Source organism: Trematomus bernacchii, unplaced genomic scaffold, assembly GCF_902827165.1.
Source record: "Trematomus bernacchii unplaced genomic scaffold, fTreBer1.1, whole genome shotgun sequence".
NCBI classification, from domain to species: Eukaryota; Metazoa; Chordata; class Actinopteri; order Perciformes; family Nototheniidae; genus Trematomus; species Trematomus bernacchii.
In genome coordinates this window covers 1942521-1956301 of record NW_022987739.1, presented here as the reverse complement: position 1 = coordinate 1956301, position 13781 = coordinate 1942521, and the positions used below count along the sequence as shown (strand labels likewise).

The window sequence follows — 13781 nt, the reverse complement described above, 5'->3', positions numbered from 1 at the left end:
GAATGTGCACTGTCCTTTAAATAAATAAACAAACAAACAAACAAACATTAACATAAGTAATCAGATTTCTTATATAAATAAAGATGTAGTGAATTATTTGTATTTAGGGTTTATATTTAGGCTACTTTAATTCTTCTATTTTAAATACATTTATTTTTTAATCCAATAGGTGGACACTTCACTTATTAAAGGAAAAAAAGTCTATGTTTTTGAATAATGTATTAAGCTTAAACAGCATTTGTAAACTATTACTGTTACTACAGTACATTTTTGATATGAAACTTCTTGGTTTCTTCTTTTCTAAGGTTACAAACATTTGAGGAAAAAACATTGTATTGTTATTTATTATCTCTTGTTATTATCTGCATTGCATTTGATATTGAGTTGATCCCAAAGTAGCAGAAAGTAATCAGGTTACATTACTTGATATTTTGATTCTCAGATTAGGTTACTGATTACATTTGTTGACATGTAACAAGTTGTTGTTACGGATTACATTTTTAAAGTAATCCTCCGAACCCTGCGCGTCACTTTGTTAGAAAAAGTGTGAGGGGGGGGCTACCGCATTAAGCGCCCTACGCAAAAAAGACATACGCTTCCAGTTATTTCTTTTGACAACTACTGCAACAATTGCTTTGTCCTCTATTCAATTATTACTAATATTAAACCGCAGATCCAAATTGCACCACTTGGGTGACCAGAAAAACCTCGAGATTGTCCATGTTCTCTTGTGCATAAAACCTTCCTGAAAGTGTACAAATCTTCGTGCACGCTATTTTCAGAACATTTTTAACAAAGGATCCTAATGCTAAGTGATGGGGACACAATTGGCCATTCCCAAAAGTGGTGGAGCCTATCCTCCCAACCCTGTATATAACATATCACATAAAAAAAGAGCTTTTCACAGTTTTCTGTCACACAAAAGCACACACACTCACACCCTCAGCAGCCTCACATGTGTGGTGGTGAAATGAAAGGACGGAGCAGGCAGGAAGGACAGCAGCTGCTCATCTGTCCTCAGGAGTCCACAGGGGAAACAGTCTGGCTGCCGAGCATCCTGACTATCAAACACAGCTTCCCATAATATCCTGCCTGCTCTGTGAACCGCTCTCTACCATTCTAACACACTATGTTAAGCTTATATATATGCTAACACTGGGTTTTATAATATCCTGTCTATAGTGTGTGAGCCTGGCATTCATAAGGCGGTATACAGAAGAGCTGTTTCTGAGATGTGGACACAGCTTCACTGATATTGTAGTTAGTATTCATTTCAGTGAGTCATACTGGAGGTCAGGACTTGAGGTGATACAAGGTGACGGTACAGCTGCTGGCAGGTAGAAGCACTTTGCTAAATGCGTTTTATTTACAGGGAAATTACGCCACCTTGCATGTGGTCGATGCAAGCAATACATTTCTGAGAGCAGGATTTATTGACCAAGAAATCTGAGTTTGCAGTTGCTAGATCTGCAGGTGTTCTTGCATCCAACACTGTCATTTGATCTAACCCTTGTTCTATTCACTCGTATAGCAAACTGAGTCAAGAGTAGGGATGCACTATGTAGGATTTCAGCCGATATATCAATATTTTCCAACTCATTTTGGCCACTTGACAGATGCTGATACAAGGACATTGTGTCGTGTGGCGTGAGGCGTGTGGCGCAGTGGGTAGAGCCTTGGTGTTGGGATCAGTGGAGCACAGGTTCAAACCCCACTGCAGTCAGCATGTCGTTGTGTCCCTGGGCAAGACACTTCACCCCAAATTGCTCCTGTGGGGATTGTCCACAGTATTGAGTATGTAAGTCGCTTTGGATAAAAGTGTCTAACAAGTAACATGTAATGTAATGTTTCAGTCAAAGTCAACTTAATCGTCAATCAAAATGTCCTTGTGGAGAACATGATGGCTCCGTGTAAGATATAAAATACCTGCCTTTCAAAATGTACACATTCACTTGGCAAAAAAAAAAGAAAATACCTAGACTCTGGGAACTTAGATTAAATGTTGCTTTTTAAGATTATAGCGTGACATTCTTTCAGGCTTTTAACTCACGCTATTATTCTCCTAAAAGCCTAAAATAAGCAACCAGCTACAGGTTACCTATCAGGACACACTGACATCTTACAGCACAGGATTATTTTTTATATCCTCCAACCTCCAGTACCCCTTTTGTTTCATTGTTTTATAAATATCAGTCTTTGACAATTCAGCTGAGACCCAGCGTTCAAACACACAGGCCCTCCAGGATCTTGCTCAATACTCTCTAATTATGCACCCTCGCTGCCCAGTAGCCTAGGAACCGGCTGCTTAAATCCAAACAAATATGCAAAAATCCCAGCTTCCCAGCAGTTTCTTAACACCTATCATTTCTCCTGCAAACATGAATTGCTCACACAACCGCTCAACGTCTGACCTCATGTTAAAACACAACTTCTTTGAAGCATGTAAACCTTTGAATCCACAGGATATCATTCAGACGGCTCGACTCACACAGGCAGCTGCTTTGTTCTGTGGGTTATCGATTTCAAAATAAATCTGAGAGACATTTTTATGCACCTCAAAGCGGTAAACATTGTACACGCATAATCACAATGAAACAACCATATGTTTATTTTAAATTAAGGCTGAAAACCTTCCTGTTTATCGCTTCTTTCCCAAATATGAATATACTTCTTGTACAATCAACTTAGTTTTTATAAGTTTTTTATTTTGATTAAAACTCTTTTATGAATTATCTTGTGTCCCGTTTTATTTACTTTTTTATGTTAATGCCAATATAGAGCACTTTGAATTGCCTTAGTGTCTAAAATGTGCTTTATAAACCTTACCTTAACATCAACGTAACGACGCTGTGTCTTCCAAATTGGAGTAAAATAAATATTGTGTAGTGACATTTAAGGAATAAAAAAAAGCATGCAACATTAGCCGAAGCCATTTTGAATGCACTGCTGTTCCCTTTACAGGTACATGAAGACACTTATATATGGTGTTTCTGATAGGAAGTGGGTATGGTGTACCCCACAGTAGCAGTATAAGCATATATTCTTCCAGTCATTTAACATTTCTTCTCGTGATGCACTGTCAGATCCCATCCCAGTCGTCAAGAGACACTTAACTGTTATTGAAATGCTGCCACAGTATTTTTCCTTTTGGCCCCCAGGGTCTACTGGAGGACACTATCCAAGCAAAGCAATAATGGACCCTGCTGCTGAAAACACCCATCACATCACCTCTGAAACTGGGAAGATGTATAAAATATCTGCGCATGTCGAAACACACATTTCCCTCCCATGTAGAAGAAATATATACGTTGTCATTTTCAGCACTGAGGTAGTTTCAGTTTACAACGCCTGCGAATAAAACATTGCATTGGAGCGAACTTCCTGAGTGTCTCTGAATAAGATGCCGCCCTCAGACCTATCAAAACACTCACATACATTGTTCCTAGATATCTTACTAAATGTTTCCCTTGAAATAAGCAATACAAAATGTGGAAAATGCTTATAGAGGAGGTTGGGTTAGAGGGAAGGCTCGAAAAACAACCGATTTCTTCTCTTTTTGTCCTGATCCATTTATATAAAAACCTGTCTGAAAATGAGCTGATCAGATTTTGGCCACTTTATGATGTCATAACGATTTTTTGGCTTGTGTAACCATTAGCCAATCACCAACCAAGGTAACCCCCCCCCCCTTATCACCTGAATCTCCTCCTAGAGCACCATTGTGTTCTTTGTAACCAAATATCTCTCAGAGGGGCGTGGGGAGGGGCTCCTTATTTTCATCTAAAGTAACAGACAGAGAATCAGCACTTTTGAAACAGGGCTGAAACAGAGGGGATTATGGGTAATGCTGCAATGATCTGTTTGGTATTTGAAGCCAAACACTTCAGAGACATGTTTTGTTTATATCTGAGACCTGTAATATATTGATGAAAAACAGTTTAATAGGGGACCTTTAAGAAATGCACAAATAATGCATGTTGCTCACAGATATTAATGAGTTGCTGTGGGCTCTGTGTTTTGCTTAATGTCCTTTTAAAGTTATCTGTTCATGGAAGGAAAAGCATATCTCATCCACTTCCTGCCTTCCGTATTTTCACATTTTCCCAAGCCTTCGGGCTGCTTCGAACAAAGCCTCGATTCTTCCTCGCCTCCCGCCATCATCATGACACCCTGCTGCTAGAATCAGCTGTCAATACAAAACCTGCTCCTATAACATTCACCACACACCTTCCAGCACATCATCATCATCATCATCATCATCATCATCATCATCATATAAGCTGGGCCAACCACTGCGAGCCCACAGTATATGAATGAATTACAAAGACACTGAATATACATGTTGTGCGTCTTCACGTAGCGGGGGATACGGGCAATGACTACCCAGGCCCCAGAAGTGCTATATCAATGAATATAGAGCAACCACGGAGAGCAGTCCTTATAGCCTCCTCGCTCCTCAGGGGGCTCCAGCTCGTATATATAGATATATATATATATATATATGATATGATATGATAATGGAAGTGAAATAATGTGATGGTGTGCGCGTGTGTTTCCATGTATCAGAGGAGGGAGCGAGGGGAGATGTTATCTTTCAGATACAGTCATCTGAGAAAGAGGAAGACAGCGAGAGAGAAGAAGAAGAAGGGAGGGAAATGGGAAAGGAAACGAGATAGTGAAAGGGGGGGGTGGAAATCAGGAGAAAAAAAGAGGGGCTAAAAGGGAGGCTGTTACAGCTCAATTAATGGCGGGACATGAGACGGCCCTGCCACTGATAATGACCGAGCGTGAGGAAGAGAGGCAGTGATCTCGACAGGATGTTAGGAGGAAGCTGGAGGAGAGGAAATAAGAGCAGATACTGTTAAATCTATTCATGATTCATTATTTCTCACTGCAGCTCAAAGCCTCCCCCTCCCTGCCTTGATGTCTCTCTCCATCTCCCCCTTTTTTTTCTTTCACTGCCCTCATCCATCTTTCTTTCCTTCTCCCTCCGTTACTTTCCTTTGCTTTAATTTTCCATCTCTTTTCCCACCCCTCATCTGTTCTCTGAGGTCTTTATCCGTCTCTTCTTTGGGCTCCATGCTTCCTGTTTACCCTCTCCTCTTTCATCCGTTCAATTAATCTCCATCCTCTCATGCTTGCTCTCACACTTCTCCCAACATTAGTTCTTCCCGCCATCTCTCACTTTTATTTCCCCTTGCACTCTCTCAGCTTGTTCCTCACAGTATCTTCAAAGTGCTCATTTTCTTTAATTATCTTACTTCTAAAACTATCCCCTTCACTTTCCCCTCCGCTCTGCTATTCTACAACCTCTCCTTTTGTGCTCATCCACTCCTCTTGGTATCTCTTTTTCCCATCACGTCTCCTTTTGATGTCCTTTTTTTTTTTAATATCAGTTCCCTCATTTTATATTCTATCACACTCTCGTCCTACCTTCGTCTCCTTTCTATGCTATTTCTGTCAATTTCCGCTCTTCTGTTCCATTTTCTATCTATGATACTGTAAGTTCTCTTTTACTGCCTGCCTCACCTTTCTATCTCACCGTCTCTCCTGTTAAACCTTTTTACCAGCAATCTTTTTTTTCTCCTCGTTGCTCAAACATACTTTTCCTTTTTATATTCCCAGGGTATACGCAGGAATCCTGAAGTCAAATGTAATCCCTTTTAAGACCTTTTTTAAGACCCTTTCCATACATTTTAAGACCTCATCGCCACTTTGAGTTTTAACCGGTTACATTGGCGACACACTTTACCTCACATTTACTATATACAGTATTGATTGTCCTTCCTCCTTATCTTCCAACCATTTGGACGCAAACTTGCATTTCCCCATAACGATGTTGTTTAAAGGTAGGGTAGGTAAGTTTGAGAAACCGGCTCGATATCGCTAGAATTTGAAAATACACAACCGGAGAAAATCTGCCACTTCCTTACAGAGCCCCTCCTCCAACACACACGAACGCGCACATGACCAATGAGGGCACGAGAAAAGTTTGTGCACAGATGAAAGGCTGACAGGCAGGTAGGCCATCCAGTTATTTTAGCCGGGCCGGCTCAGATGATTGGTCGTGCTTTTTACAGTACTACGGCTTGCACAGATGACATTTTTTTATGGATTTTTTTTGTCAAAGCACTTAAGATATTCATTGCTATCGGGATGTTAAGAGCATTCCATGGAATATAACAAAAAGTGTATCTCGAGCCGGTTTCTCAAACTTACCTACCCTACCTTTAACAACCGGCGTAAACGGACCTTCGCGCACTATCAAGCAGTGAGCGTGCGATGTCCTGTTCAGATGACGTCAAATCCAACGGGATGCCATAAATAAACTACACAGAATCACACTACACACCTACGCAATGATTACATTCAGGCAGACTGTAGAATACAACCTCTTTGGACCATTTATATACTTATTGAAAACAACAATGTAATACCTTGGAAAATGCCGTTTAATACTTTTTAATAGCCTTCATAAATTGATTTATCAACTTTTAATACTTTTTAAGACCCCGCGGACACCCTGCTTCCGCTCTTCTCATCTCCTTGTACTCTAGTTCCTGACTCAAACCCTCCTCTTCTTCATGTATTTCCCTTTTTATTCCCATTCCCCTGATCTCCTTCTGTCATCCCCACCACAAACCCCTTCTACCCCTCTTTCGTTCCCCTTTTTCTCCACGCTATCCCTCCTTGGCCTCCCTCTGTCAACTTCCAAACGTATCCCCCTCCTTCTCCCCCTCCTCCTCCTCCTCTTCCTCCCTCCATGTCTCAGAGGTGCAGCCAGCACCCCAGAACATTTCTGCTTTTCAGTGACAAGAGCTGACAGTCGAACTCTGCCCGGCTTTGTTTCCAGCCTCTTGTCTTTCTTCCTAAGTCTACACTGTTGGGTAACACTTTGGTAACTAAAGCTCAACTTCCTCTGCATTATTGTTTGGTGGTGTAGGGACACATCATATGAAAAGGAAGTGAAGTGAAGTATCATTATCGACATATAAAACCCTCTTGGAGAATAATGCAGTGCCACTTTACCTAACACAAATCACAAGAAAACTCCAAGGTCTTCTCTTTCAAAAATAAATAACTTTACGAAGCATTTCATTTAATCTTTACAGAAAGAAAAGGAAATTGCACTTACTTAAGAATCATTAAAACCCTCTTGCAGAACAATGCAGTGCCACTTCAACTCCAAGGTCTTGTCTTTTTAAAGAATGAACATGGCTTTATTATAACAGCATCTTGAGATTTCTTGAAATGTGTGTGTCTACTTATATCCTTATCCAAAGAACACCTTATCAAATGTATGTATATATGAGTCCAGGTAAACCTTCTACACAAACATGTCTTGCCATTTCATGTTAGTGTCACCGAGAGTCACCTTGCATCTTCAACGCTTGATCAGTCAGTACTGTAGTCAGGACTAAGTATGTACACTGCACTACACGTATTTGGACAGAAACCCACTGTATGCTATAATTCCCTTGATCATAAAATGACAAAATGATTATGAGTTTAAAGTGCGGAGGCTTTCATTTGAGGGTGTTTTTAGAGAACAGTTCAAACAAAGAGCTGCTTTCTAAATGCATTACGCTGGGCATGCTGGGAGTTCTTTGTAAAATGTGGAAAAGATAAATCCCCTCTTGTCTTTTTTTCCACCGCAGAGTTAGCATGACAGTAAGACAGATTAAGAGAGGGGGGAGACGCAGACAGTCACCTTAACGGAAGACGCCATTCAGCTGGGTAATGACTCTGCCTATCTGCATGGATCTGACACCACGGCAGAACAGATCTCATGTCTGCCATCCATCTGTCTGTCTTTCTGTCTGTCTGGACATTTATCTGCATGTCTGCAATTTGACTGTCTCCCTTTTTCTGCAGCGTGATCCAGACAGCAAATTAGCAGCAAGTGTGAAAACTGACAAGCTTTCAGCGACTCCTGAGAGCACACGCTGCTCATCTCACACACACGTCTTCTTCGCTCAAGAATACCGGATCACTTTGAGCATGAAGGGTAATAATAATAATCTACACTGACCTTGTTCTATCTCTTTATACCGGGGATTTGGGCTTTACATTGTTAAGAAAAAACACTTTCTTTTGCTTTGAATCTGGGTTCGACCCAAAGCTTTGGAAAAGGTGCTCCTTAAGTCTACTTGCTTGTCAATTCCTGGATGGCTTTGGGATCATGGTTATGTTATTTGATCCCTCAAACAAATGTGCCAAACTTGCCTGATAATGCTGTTTAACATAACTTTAGACTTATATATTAAACAGTCTTTTTCCTCAGGATTAATAGTTTCTGACTGTTGGAAAGTGGTCAAAACTTCCAAACAACTGTATCTGAGCTATCTAATTCAACTAAAAGCTAAAAGAATCTTGTTTATATTGGATTAAATAACATTAACAAGTATGTTTTTTTGCATTTTTGAGTTGTTTAAATTCACTTAGTTGAAAACCGTTTTAACTGCAACCATGCAATTATACAGTTTTGTTCACACACGTATCTTAGGCTTTTTTATATGATATTTTCTTCATATCTAATGTCATCAATGTTTGGTTTTACTTCCGATTTACTGAGCCTCCCCTTGGGCTGTTTGAAGCCCCCCTGGTTAGGACCACCCACCAAAACGCTGCTGTAGATAAAAGCGAAGTCACAATCTAGTGTCACTTCACCTCAAGTCTGTCGACACACTTCTGTAAAACATACGTTTGTCATTGCTATAGTTACTGTACAAGCCATACATGTCAAAATGACATGTTTTGTTTTGTTTACAGGGGAATTTAAGAGCCTGCTTAATTTAGCCATGACTACACTGAGAAACCAGAACAACTGTGTGACCTAAAACTTGCTATGAGGTTAGTTTGGATTCAATTTGAAGGTAGTTGTTTTGATCCCAGCCTCTGCAGTCAACACAATCCATTATTAGATTTATATGGAGATTCTTTGTTTTATATTTTATGTATGCACCATGACATCAAGTCAAATTCCTCGTATGTGTGAACCTAACTGGCAATAAACCCGTTTCTGATTCTGATTCTGATTTACCATAACGCAAAAGAACAACTCTGCACTAAATACATTAAAGTGTTTAGTTAAAGTTGAAATTACAGTTGTCTTTGCCACTAATTCAGTAAAACACATATTTTCCATTGCTAATGCTTCTGTCTTTAAAAGCCATCTTAATAGTAAATGAAGGCATTCACATCAGCCGCTAGCGCTTATTAGTTTCAAAATAGCCGAGTGAAACGCTGTCCTCACAATATCATAACTGTACATAAACGCACTCTGCTGCTTCATGCCTCTGTATAAAAGATAGGAGGCATGAAGAGGTAAACGACAGGGTTTGCAGTGACCCCTTACAAAACCTAATAAAATCAGTCATTCAGAAATCAGTGTTGAAACCACTTGTTGCTGAATCATTATTAAACAAGTAAAAGAGAGAAAAAACTCTTGGTGCTAAGTTACTTTTTTCCGGCTCATCCTTAATACACAGAATTGTACGAATAAAGAAAACACTAAGAAACAATAACAATCTAAACTCCAAAAGACTTATTGTGTAGTTTTTGTGGAAATACACAGGTTTTTTTTTCCGTTTACCCCTACTATGGTACATGTTTGCCATTCATTTGTCCACCTTTTTTACATTTATGGAGGCCGTTAAGTCCTAACACAAAATAATAACAAGGACAGGTTCATGGAAATATAGTAAAAAAGCCACCCACACAAAATGACACACTGGCATACAATGTTTGTGTGGGTAAAATAACATTCACTTCATAACGCCTACTCAAAACAATGCAGCTTCTACACAGAAAGTGAGACACACAAACTCACAACAAGCAGTGAGTGAAGACTGAGGAAAAACTCCCAAAAACTTTCTCTCTTACCTGTTTGTGCATCTCAATGTTGAGACCGTAGGACATCTCGTAGTACTGTGGAGACAAAATGATGGCAGAGCTTCGTTAGCTTTTATACACAGCGCACATTAACACTCAGTCTTACACTATATCTCCCATTGAACAGCTGTTGCTTAGTGTAGCTGCATATGCTGCTTTTTGTCAGCGTGGATTTGATGAAAGCAAGACAAGAGAGTGAGAAGATCGAAGACAGAGAGAGAGGGAAAGAAAGTGTGTGTGTGTGTGTCTGAAGTAAAAACACATTTGTGTGTGTCTGTGTATAGATAATGAGGTATTTATGTCTCTGTGTGAGTTTTGTGCGATTACTGTCTCTGCAGGTTTTTGTTCTTGCACTGCTGCCAAATGAGCGTGTGTGTGTGTGTGTGTGTGTGTGTGTGTGTGTGTGTGTGTGTGTGTGTGTGTGTGTGTGTGTGTGTGTGTGAAAAACCTATGTACGGTGCTTATCAGAATAATGAGACTCGGTGAATGCTTGCTGAGTTCACTGTCAACTGTATATGAGTTGTGTGTGTGATAGTGTGTGTGTGTGTGATAGTGTGTGTGTCTATAGTATATAGTCTACCATTTTTCAGGCCCCTGAACATCTTGAGGTGGTCTGACCCACAATGTAATGACATCCAGATGCAAATACAGCCTGAGTGAACATAATGCTGACAGATATTTCAAGTTTTGTGCACAAAACCCGGATCTATTTACAGCCAATTTGACCAAGAGTGCAAATTCCAGTTATCCAATCATTATTGTAATAAAAACAATAGATCTATGCTTCAGTAAAATAATCACCCAACAAGTTTAAAGGCCATTTGATTCAGCCTTATCCTGCTTTCATGTCACCCAGACTCACAGGTAAATACAACACATCCATCAGCAAAGAAAAGATCCATACAGCAAAACCTACAGATGTGCCAAAAACAATACTGTCTGATAATGACTCTAATATCTGGATCTGTTATAATGAAAAACAATTAATTTAATTTGTTGAAGAACAATACTCCAGGCGTTCCTGAGATATCATGTCCTAATCCAGAAAACGTTTGCAGAACATAGAGTATGATCAATAGTACAACATATCTATTTATTTATCTATTTAGATGTGTGTATCTCTGTGTGTATATTTCACACCAAACACCCCTGTATGTGTGTTTGCTAAATGTCTTGTTGTGCTACCACCTCTGCACGTGTGTGTGCGCTTGTTAAATGTGTTGTTCCCGCTCCGCTGTGTGTGTTTCTGTGTGTGTGTGTGTACATCAGTAATGTGCTGTAATGGTGTTGGTGGCGAGCGTCGTGCAGACAGCGAGGATCCGTCACCGTGACAAAGGCAGCAGCCGCCGCCGGATGAGCAGCTCTGACTGATGAGCGCGAGACTCCACTCTCTCTTTCTCTCTTCCTCTCTGTATTCTCCTGCTCATTTTCACTTCATCGCTCTCCTCTCTTCTCTCCATTTATTCCTCACCTCATTCAGTCCCTTCCTCTCACTCCTATCTTTCAGAGGCTGTCAGGTCCTCTTTCCCATCACCCCCCCCCACCCCCCCCCCCCCCCCCCCCCCCCCCCCCCCCCGTAGTTTTTCCCCTTCTTCTTTTTCTGGCTGTCAGATGTTCTTTCTCTCTCCATTTCCTGTCTCATTTTACTCCCTTGCTCTCTTTGTCAGTCTCTACCTTGTACGTACCAATCTATACAAATCAAATTCACTTTATTCTCATGAACTTAATTGAGATCAGAACTGCCAGATCACAAAGTGCAAGGTTTACACTATATGCGTAACAATACTTTAAAAACAAATATTTAAAAAGAGCCCTATTCTACTTTTGGGGGTTTTACCTTTCCTGTAGTATACTGTGTTATATAGGTTTTAGTGCATGTAAATGGTCTGCAAAGGTCAAATTCCCAAACCTCCCTCAGACAGAGTTTCTCTCCCACACACTCCCCCCCCCTGCCTGAAACGCCTCAATTTGACTCCTTTTCTTCTGATACATAGTGACATCACTAGGTAACACTCACGCTTCAAATGGCTAGTGCTCCAACACATTGTTCGTGATACTAAGGGGCGGGACATTTTTAAGGGGTTGACTAATCAAAACAGAGCCGGCCAGCTAACGAATCAGAGCAGACTGGGCTCTGGTTTCAGACAGAGGGTGAAAAGAGGTGCTGCAGCACAGACAAAGACCTTTTTGAACATTAAAGCATGGAGACATGTCCCAGTAGAGACACTACATACAAATATGAACCTGAAAATGAGCATAACATGTCCTCTTTAATACACTATTTAACATTATACACAAAATCCACGTGCATAACTACTGTACATACTATGTAATGACAATGAAAGACAAATCATAATTATGCAGACTAATCATAAAAAATGATCATTCTGTAGAAGATGAGGAGTTGTCTCACAATTGAATACAATATAGTGGAGAGAACTATAACAGTAAAAAGAGGCAGATATGTTTGCTACGGTTTCATGTGTTGTTTCCCCTGAGGCTGTGACATGCTCAGACATATGCTTCTGTTTAAGTGGCAATGCCCAAACCGACCTGTCACCTGTCACCGGGACAGAGCATGAGAACAATATCTTTCCTCGGAGGAGGCGAATAAGACGCGGTGTTGCTCTGGCCAGCTTCGCATTTTGCATTCAAAATATTTCAGTTGCAGTGTCTTGGTAGCCAAATGACACCTAACCGCAACATCCAGTGTTCAATTCAAGCTGAAGGATTTGCCCCTCTACCTGTCACCAATCTGCCACTCCACTCTATATATTGTGTCCGTACAGTTTTAAAACACACTTTATTTCCCTGACTCGATGTCACTTGAACAAGCAGCAGGGTTCTCCCTTTTGTTTTGGCACGATGGCCCGAGAGGGTCCTTCTTAGGCTCGATTCCCACTTTAAAATTAATAAATGAAACTCAGATGAATGCGATATGCTTTTTTCAGCCAAAAGGGATTGTGTGTGTGCAGCAAAGGAGAGAAGAGACACTAGGAAATGACAACCAAACACAGTTAAGAGACTCTCATACTAAACGGAAATAAAACCAGGGCACATTAAATAGGTAAATAAAACATATTCTTTCTGTGAGACAGTAAGGCAAACACTGTATGTAATAAGTAAGTACGTGTGTGTGTGTGTGTGTGTGTGTGTGTGTGTGTGTGTGTGTGTGTGTGTGTGTGTGTGTGTGTGTGTGTGTGTGTGTGTGTGTGTGTGTGTGTGTGTGTGTGCAGTAGGTGAGGGGAAAGTTAAATCCTGAACACGGTGTAACATGGACTGCAGCAGCCTAATGTGCTCTCCCCCGTCAACATCTTTTCTTGCAAACGTTTTTTTCTACCTTGTTTTTGCCGTCTCCCCGTTACTCTCACCCTTCCTCTTTTATCTCTCCTTGTTTTTATGTATCTGCAGTATCATTTTCTTCTGTCCTTTACACCGTGTCTCTCTTCTCATTCTTTCATCTCTTAGCCATTTCTATCAATCATCTTTCTCTTTTATGTTCCTTCTCTATTTCATGCTCTCTCTCTCTCTCTCTCTCTCTCCCTCTTTACTTGGCATGCTTGCTTTGTATATTTGCCTCTCTTGTCCTTGTCGAAGTGCTTTATCTATATGTTCTCCTCCCTCTCACCTCTGCTGTGTATTTTACTCTCCCTTCTTTCTATTTCTCTCACTGACACATGCTTAAAAAATGGAATCTCTTTCACACACATACTTCACACACACCTGACACCACAAACATACATGCTTTGAATGACACACACACAACATACTTAAGCTAGCTGTCTGTGGGTCTCCATGTCTGCCGCTCCTCCAGCCCTCTCAACATGAAAGATATGTGACATATCTCTTTGTTCTCCCTCCATCTCTCGTCACCTCTCCATCATAAC

General features: G+C 40.6%; 1 protein-coding gene across 1 annotated transcript in view; it reads right to left on the bottom strand.

Moving 5' to 3' along the window:
- tle2b (TLE family member 2, transcriptional corepressor b) overlaps window positions 1-13781 on the bottom strand; it is a 108272-nt gene that overhangs the window by 60650 nt on the left and 33841 nt on the right. The window contains 1 exon segment of the mRNA XM_034146330.1: window positions 9886-9930. Coding sequence (XP_034002221.1) covers window positions 9886-9930 — 45 coding nt within the window.